The sequence below is a fragment of the Euprymna scolopes genome, chromosome 9 (genome assembly GCF_053919585.1).
Source record: "Euprymna scolopes isolate OS-2025 chromosome 9, ASM5391958v1, whole genome shotgun sequence".
In the NCBI taxonomy this organism is placed as follows: Eukaryota; Metazoa; Mollusca; class Cephalopoda; order Sepiida; family Sepiolidae; genus Euprymna; species Euprymna scolopes.
Window position 1 is genome coordinate 149,883,039 of NC_136490.1, and position 9,628 is coordinate 149,892,666.

Genomic DNA, 9,628 nt, shown 5'->3' on the forward strand with positions numbered 1-9,628 from the left:
GACCTTCTTTATATGCATCTTTTCAAACTTGAGAATCCTTATGCCAAACTTAGGGAATCTATATTGAATTTCAAACTGAACCCTTTATTCAACCCACAGGAGTAGATTGATCTTGTTACATCATCTGCAAGGACACATGGCACAACGAATAAAAGTGCTTAGTCAAATCACTTCTATGTTAGTCTTCTGGGAATTGAAGATTCAGTTTTCACTACAAGCAATGATCATTTCAGAATAATATAATAATTAACACTTCTACCCAGTCATGGTTGACAGAACAAGAACAGTCTATCTCCATAAATTAAAGGGCCCAGTTCAAAATTCTGTATAGATTTCAACAAGATGCACTTGATGGGAATAATAATCTGAATTATCCAAATGATCCGCATATTTTTTTAAGAAGTATGTCGTAGTTTGCTTGAAGCATTGTTTATTGGATAAAAAGGTGTTTGAAGGCTTGTCAATGCAGGAATTATTCAGTCGTTAGAAACGGATAAATAAATAATGATAAAGAGTTCAATAATCTTCGATAAGTATTTATTTACCTTGACTGTAGATGGTATATTCATCAAATATTTTGGGGGGGCATCCCTCATTATCAAGAGAAAAGAAATGTAGATCAACCCTCTGTGCTGTTGTTTTCATTTGATTTAAATTGGCCATTAATGAATGCCCCAAAAAATATTTTAAGAATATGCCATCTACGGTCAAGGTAAATAAATACTTATTGAAGATTATTGAACTCTTTGAATTCTTTATCATTATTTATTTATTTGTCTGTTTCCTACATTGGTAAGCCTTCAAACGCACCTTTTTATATATTTATTTTTTATTTTTTTTTTACTTTTTTCACCTCAAACTAGGCGTATTGCCACTTGGATGTAAGGTGCTACTATTTGGGATCATACCTAACAGGTGATTGTGGGGTGTTGAGTAGCAAGATGTCTTTTCATATTACATTTAAACTTCTGCATGTCAGTACAGTCAAGAAAGCAGGAAACAGAGAGGGAACTCCAAAGTATAGCAGTTTTAGGGGAAAAAACTATTAGAGTAGAATGCTTTCCATCATCTAAAGACTTCACTAGTGAAGGGGTAGGATTTTGCTGCTTGTTAGATTGGTCCTCATTATTTTCTGCCTGAAAATGCGGTTTTATTATGCCAGGAAGGAGGGGAGGGGATAAACAAACTATAAAATTCAATTTTCTTTATTGATTTTTTTTTTTTTTTTTTTTTTTTCTGAAAGGAAAAAGAAAGTGTGCTTGGTCAGCTGCAAGAAAAAGCCGCTTTGACTTCAGAAACGTACAATTCAATTGAAGGAATCAAATCGAACGCGGTCCAAGGTGCTATGTATGCTTTCCCAAGAATATTTTTACCTGAAAAAGCCATCAAAGCCGCAGAGGTAGGTCTTCATTTATTCACGTGTATATGTACAGTCCAGTCTTTATAAAATAAAATTTGGTTCTTGTCCAGAATTCTCCCTATGTTTTATTTTTGTTTTTTAATAATCTGTATCATGTACATACCTGTGATGGAATAAAAATGTCATATTCCAAAAATTAGGTAAATTGATCAAGTAGTTTTATTTTTACTAAGAAAATCAAATTTATAAGTAAGCAAGAAGGAGCTGTCTCACATCACTATCTTGAGGAAACAAGGGGTTATAACTCAACCATAATTCAAGCATGAAATCAGCCTTGTAATACCTATGATTTCCCATTAATCACTTTTAACTGTTTACATAATTTTTGGAATATGGTGTTTTCATTCCATTACGGGTATGTAAATCCAAGATTTTCTGTATTTTTGTTTTTTTTAATATAGGAGAAATTTTAGACAACTACCAAAAAATTTTTCAGCATTTATTGTTAGCTTTTATTTCTCTCGTATACACACGCACACATTGTACTCACTAGGAGTTTTCACATAAATCAGTGTCAGTGATTGTTCACTAACAATAACCAGTGGTTTCCCCCCCTACTCAGATTTAAAGCACTCTCCACCTCTTTGATAACCTTTGCAAATAATTTTGCATTATCCCAACAACCGTTTACCATTGGTTTCTCACTAGCAACAACCATTGGTTTTCTCTGGAATTTGAGTTACAATAATCTTCAAGGTTTTCGTACTCTTGCTCCTTTCCAGTCGAGGTCTGGTTGGTGCTCACTCTCCTCAGTCTTTTGATCCTTTTGTGTGGTGTCTGCCGAGTCTGGTGCCATTGCATGTGTATATATGTGTGTGATTTTTTTTTTTTTTTTTTTTTTTCTGGTAACTGTTTGTTTTTGCATTTTTAATATTTCGGATGGTTTCATCATTGCCGTGCATTGCATGGTCACAATCTTCCCTATGATTCCAATTTCTCCAGTTTCTTTTTTTTCCAAGTTTTTCGGGAATGCTCCTTGGGTTCATCCATCTTTCTTTACCTCCAACATCTACAAAGACTATCAAAAGATAACCTATGGCATAATGTTGTCCTTTTCTTGTCAAACTGACTTTATGTAGTTCATATGACATCTTGGTAAACTATATCAATTCTTCAGATATACAAAAGTCAATGAAAAAGATGTTCATCTTGAAGTTAATGTTACATATTAGGAACCCTATGTTGAGTACGACTGCAAACAAAAGAATGACCAGAAAGAAGGAAGTTATAATAACGAGACTCCAAATAGGTCATACCTCTATAACACACTCCTACCTACTCAAAAAAAGAAGTCCCACTTTGCACATCCTGCCAGGAACTATACACAGTAAATCACATATTCACAAGATGCGAAGACTTGAAAACAAACCGACTGAATCTATATAATGAAAAAACTGTAAAAGACATATTCACTCATGTAGACCCAACTACTCTTCTCAAATATCTGAAGATAACAGGGTTACTCAACAAAATTTAAAAAACAAAAAAATATCTTATCTAACTATATAAACATAGACACTGAACACCAGATACATACATAAAACCTATAACTATTAATCTATATAAAACTCTGGCATTAAATGACCACATAGGTTGATATGCCATAAAACCAATCAATCAATCAATCAATGAAGTACGACTAAGTTAGCTACTGTGAATTTTGAAAAGGGTCACACTTACATGTCATAACACTGATCTTCAGGACAGAATTATTCCCAGAGATGGGTGACATAAAATTGAGGCAGGGGACATCGGGTTAAATGATAAACAAAACAAAGATAGGAGTCAGACAATAGCTGACAACAAGTTAAGATTTTCTAGTCAATCTTTCCGTGGAAGCCACGTGTTAATGACACATGGCCAATAATGTAGAAAACTTTGTAATCCAAGGCGAAAATTACTTAGATGTTTGTGTGCATCACTCATTTTAGTCAAAATTATTAAGGTATAAATAATTAGCTAAGATAATATTAGTTTCTCTTTTCTGTATCAATTCTATCCAAATAAAGCCATTGCATTATATAATTCACCGTCGATAATATAAAACTATATAATTCCCCGTAGATAATGTAAAACTATCTAATTCCCCGTCGATAATGTAAAACTATATAATTCCCCGTCGATAATGTAAAACTATCTAATTCCCCGTCGATAATGTAAAACTATATAATTCCCTGTCGATAATGTAAAACTATAATTCCCCGTAGATAATGTAAAACTATAATTCCCTGTCGATAATGTAAAACTATATAATTCACTGTCGATAATGTAAAACTATATAATTCACTGTCGATAATGTAAAACTATATAATTCCCTGTCGATAATGTAAAACTATATAATTCCCTGTCGATAATGTAAAACTATATAATTCCCTGTCGATAATGTAAAACTATATAGTTCACTGTCGATAATGTAAAACTATCTAATTCCCCGTCGATAATGTAAAACTATCTAATTCACCATTGATATCATTGTATAGTTTTTCTGCAATTCCTTCAGAGAAGCTTCTTCATACCTAATATTTTAATTAATAGAAGATTAGGCCTGAAGGCTTTGTTTCTCAAAAGGAATTACAGCAAAACCACGTATGCACATGTGTAGCCAATAATGTTTGTCTAAATCTATATATCTATAAAAGTGAACGTGTCTGTATACATTTCCCTACGCAATAACTCTTTCAATTTTTAGTCTACAGACTCGATATTTGGGAAAATCTATGTGATTGGTTTTTGGCCAGAAATTTGGCTATTAATGCCATGGCCCAAACAGTTCAACGATATGACCTTTGAGAACTCTACCAAACTCTTCCGACAATTTTGGGTCTACACACTTGAAATTTTAGATATAGGTTCCTTGGACATGGATCTTACTTAATAACTCGATTTGAGCCCAAGACAATAAATGTTAAGGAGTCATAATAGGGGTCAAAGCTAAAAATATTGACCTTTTTTTTTTTTTCTCAGCATACACCTCAAAACACCCGGGCAACGCCGGGCCGAAATGCTAGTATATTTATAAAAGTGAACGTGTCTGTCTGTCTATGTGTGTGTCTGTGTACATTTTCCTTCGCAATAACTCTGTTAATTTTCAGTCTACAGACTCGAAATTTGATATACAGGGTACTGAGATTTGGGAAAATCTATGTGATTGGTTTTTTCGCCAGAAATTTGGCTATTAAGGGGTCAGTTCAACGATATGACCTTTGAGAATTCTACCAAACTCTTCCGACAATTTTGGGTCTACACACTTGAAATTTTAGATATAGGTTCCTTGGACATGGATCTAACTTAATAACTCGATTTGAGCCCAAAACAATAAATTTTAAGTGGTCATAATAGGGGTCAAATTAAAAAAAATTTACCTTTTTTTTGTTTTTGTTTTTGTTTTGTTTTTTTGCTCAGCATACACCGGACACCCATGCTAGTAAATATATAATTTAGCATATTGTAGCAATTCAATTCTTTAGTTTATTTGATTTCATCATTAATAGGACAAACAAAATATAGAGTTATATATCATTGATTTTCAATGAATGTGACTCACTAGAAAAATCATTTCGAACATCAGAAAACAAAAAAAAACTGAAACATTTATTGTTTGCTTTCATGGATCAGTGCCACATTTTATACTGACAGTTGGTAAAAAGATTTTTTTTCCTAATGATATTATTCAAAGTAGATCAGAAAAACTTGAATAATTAGGGAAAAAAAAATAAAAGTGAAATAAAAAATTAGAAAGAAAAAAGAAAGCAAAGCAAAAAGAGAGAGAAAAAAAATAATGTAAAAGTATATAATAAAAATATTTAATTATTAATAAGTATATATGATAAAAATGGAGGTGGAAAGACCTAAAAACTCAAAAGAAATGCTAACTGCTGCTCTTGAAAAAGCCCACACTAAACGGACAAAACGTTGTCGCAGAGTTTTTAGGTTTTTTCACCTCCATTTTTATTATATTGTCGGATTTTTTATCCTGTTTTAATCAAATATTATATAGAAATATATATATATATGTATGCGAGGCTCTTCTCTTTTGATGAGAAACATCATGGCCTGGAGAAATGCCATGGCCCAAACAGGTTCTTCTCTCTTAATTTTTCCTTGTTGATTTGATGATATTTAATTGACAAAGAAATAAAAAAATTCGAAATATAAGGGAGATAAGCCATATTTGTACCTTAAAGTTAAAGTAGGAATTCTCTCCTTTTTTTTTAGGTTATTATTTAAAGTTATCTCCATTAGACTAAGACTTCCCTGTTAGTAGAATTACTTTTGGAAGGAATCTAAAGCAAATTACTTTTAAGTGCAAAAATGTGCTACAAGGAAAATAAATAGGTACAGGCAAAATGAATGCAGACACTCAAAGTGTATAAATATTTTGACCCCTCCCTTTACTTAAAAATTAACCAAAAATCCGGAAATTAACCAATTTTAATAAAATTGTCAGTATTTATCAAATAATGATTGCGGAATATAATGAACTAATTATTTTTATTTAAATCTTAGTGGAAATGTATTATTTTGTTTAAACAAAAAATACCTTTACTAATGTTATGGTTTTCAGTAGTAAATAAAAAATGCAAGAATTTATTTTTGCTTTTTTATATAAATAAACCATCGTAATTTGTAAAAATAAAATAATTTTTACAGGAACATTACGAAAAAAGCCCCTAATTCCATATTAATGAATTCGATTTAACTCGAAGAAAAATGAATTTCTCAAACTACTGATATCACCATTGAATTAAGCATTGTTTATCATTGAATTAAGCATTGTTTATTTAATATTTTCACAAAAAAATTATAATAGCAAAAATATTTTTTTTCTTTTTTTTTTTTAAATTACAGATTTCGCATAATTTTTATATGCAAGATTTTAATAATTTCCTTGCTCGCAAGAATGTGAAACTTTCGACATAACATAATTTTTTTTATAATATTGGCCAATAATTTTTTTAAAAAATTAATATAAAAACAGGAACATAGAAAAATAATTAAATTAAAAAATGGAAAAATTTATACAAACATTTACAATAGAAATGTACAGATGCCCGTCTGGGGGGGCGGGGGGGGAACAGCACCCCTCCTTCCTTTTAAATACATGATGTCATTCTCAGACAGGTTTTCAGCTCTCTCAGATTTTGGGCCTCTGTATTTCCAAAAGTATGGTTTGTTGTGGTTTTGTGAACGGCAAAATCTCGGTTTGTGGTTTAATTCAGCTATTTTTTTGTGCAAACAAGTTTGTTTTTTGTTTTTGTTTTTTGTTTGTTTTTTTTAAATTCAATATTTTAGGATTTTACTTTACTAATTATCTTTGAAATAGATCCAGAAAACTAATATTTATCTCTAAAAGGATTTTTACAATGAATTTATTCAACTTCAAAATTTAGCTGAATTGGGTAGCTCGCCGTGAAAACATTTTTCATAACTTTTTTTTTTCACGTGTACAAATATTTTTTTTTCTTTGTGAAATTAAGTTTAGTCCTTAATTTTTCAAATACAACCAAAAAGTATTCGGAAACCTACAAAAAAATTATGATAAATCGGCTTTCAAAACTAGATCCCCCTATCCTTATTCGTTTATTTTTGTCATACTTAGAAAAAAGGGTATAAATTGCTACTTGATTTGCCAGAGGCATTGCTATTTACGCCTAACATTGGAAATCTAACTTTTACACATTAGTATTGCAATCTCATTTAAGAAGTTTTGATCATGTTATTGGTTTTGTTATTCATAACATTTTGTTTCAGGATATTTTATTGATAATATTAACTTATCCAATATTTTGTTTTGTTTCTGTTTCTCTAATTTTTAGGCAGAAGGCAAAGCTCCAGATTTCTTCTACTGTTCCCGTCTTTTGGAACAGACAGGAATTTGTGTTGTGCCTGGCAGTGGATTCGGACAAGTACCAGGAACACACCATTTCCGTTCAACTATCCTACCGACTGTTCCAAAACTGAAAGAGATGATGTCTCTCTTCAAAGATTTCCATATAAAGTTCATGAAGGAATTTAATTGAATAAATTCCCCTTTAGAATTATCCAAGCTACAGAGAATAGAAAATGACCAAACACTGTTTTTCTATTTTTTTAATTTTTATTTTGCAAACACAAATGTCAATTAACACACAATAACTTTTAGTTGTTATTTTATTTCTGATTGGTCAAGTCAAATATGAAAGCTTGAAGCTGATTGGCTGAGTCACAAAACTACCTTTGGCATCATATATTTTCCTTCTATAGTACATGTCAAGTAACCATCCACCTTTTAAGTATGTTTTAGTTATTTGTTATAAATATTGGGAATTCATTTGTTAATTACTATTTAGAAAACGCTTTAGATATTATAAATTGTTTCCCTAATATATTTTTCCAAAGAAAATAGTTTCGCCTGAGAGATAAAATATCTTTGTTTCATTCAAATAATTGAAGATATTTTCTTTGACAAAAATATCTTAGAGCAATAAATTGAAATAATAAGTTGAAAAACATTACCATTTTTTGTTTTTGTTTTTTTATTAGTACATATTTTTAATCCTGACAAGAAGGAAAAGGGCAAAAAGAATATAGGCAAATAACATAATGGCTTCTTAAGTAGAATGCTGTATGTATTATTTGACTTGTTATTTGAACAACTGTTTTCCTTTTAGATGTTATCACAACATTTAGGCTGATGTAACCTTTGACCTTCTTAGAGTGTGTCTTGTCGCGTTCTGGAATCTTTAATAATTTGTAATTTTATTCTTTAGATTGTTTGTACTGAGTTTGAAGAGATGACAAACTTCAAACTCCAAAAAGACTGCCATTTATAATTATCTATCAGAATTCCCCTATATTAAAATAAAAATATATCACATTCCAAAGAAATCGCATAACTTGATCAGGTAGGTTTGTTTTTAAATAAGAAAATCAAATTTTACAGGTATCAGAGGAATGACTGTCTTGCCTGCCATTTTGAAAAAAAATCTTTTAAAAAAAAATAGGCAATAACTCAACAATAATTCAAACTTGTAAGATTTATGTTGTATTGCCTATAAATTCCCATTAATCACTTAAAAATGATTTTCTTTGTCAAAATAAAACTAATTGATCAATTTCGTGATTTTGGGAATTTGATATTTTCATTTCATTATGGGCACATAAATCATAGACTTTTTTTTTTTTTGTTTTTGAATATAGGGTAATTCTGAAGATGATCGGAGGTTACATTAACTGAAATGTTGCAAGAACGTCTAAAATGAGAGCAGTAGTCTGAATAATACTAGTTATCAATTCTCATCTAAAAATTCTGAAGCTTAAAAATGTAAAGCTGTTTATTTCTTAAACGATTTCTGCAAAGGAAAATGATTTGTAAAAAAAAAAAAAAAAAAACTTTTTAAGTTATTATATTTCCTAGGAGAAAAAAATTTGTAACATTAACATCAAATTGTAACAATCTTTCTTGTATTGAAAAAGACAAATCTCTCGTATTATCAAATATGAAACCAAAATATAAAATAAACTTTCCTGCAAAATTAGACTAAAGGCACGAAAATGTCAGATGTGAAATATTGTTTGGGGGAGAAGGGTGTCTTTTCCAATGGTCTTCCTTTTAACTAATCAAAAGTAAAAATTTGTAAAAAAATTTGTAAAAAAAAAAAGTAAAAATTGAGGAAAAACAAACGAAAAAAGAAACTATACTTGCATTAACGGGAACAAATCTTTTTCTTTCCTTAGGTCACGTAAAGCACAACAGCCCTAATACAAAAAAAAGGTCCTGGATATGACCTTAAACTATATCCGATGGTGAGGCCTCAGCTGCGGGATTTGGGGAGTATGGAGCCACCCCTTAATTGCCATTGCTCCCAGGTCCACTCTGACCCGGATGGTAGTACCTGTTAGGACCCCAATTATGGGTTAAATAGAAACCAACTTAAAAAAAAAAAAAAAAAAATATTCTATTAAAAAAATTTCTTCAAAATCACTGGATTCGGCATTAAATAACATGAAAAACCCGTAAAACAAATACAACCAACAAAAAAAGAAGACAAAGCAAACAAACTTGTAAATGTTTAATTGCACATTTCTCTTTTATACCAAATTTGAAGAAATGAGTACAAAATTTTCTTATTTTTCTAAATTGTCATTTGAAACTAGTAACTAAAGTAAACAATTAACATTAACTTTATAAGAATGCAAAAAAATGCTGCTTATTTTTTTTCAAAAAGA

General features: G+C 30.4%; 1 protein-coding gene across 1 annotated transcript in view; it reads left to right on the forward strand.

The window, feature by feature from the left end:
* LOC145284901 (alanine aminotransferase 2-like) overlaps positions 1-8,722 on the forward strand; it is a 155,473-nt gene extending 146,751 nt beyond the window's left edge. The window contains exons 11-12 of the mRNA XM_080133977.1: positions 1,244-1,399; positions 7,237-8,722. Coding sequence (XP_079990103.1) covers positions 1,244-1,399; positions 7,237-7,440 — 360 coding nt within the window. The 3' untranslated portion in view covers positions 7,441-8,722. The remainder of the gene's footprint in view (positions 1-1,243; positions 1,400-7,236) is intronic.
* The last annotated feature ends 906 nt before the right edge of the window (positions 8,723-9,628 follow it).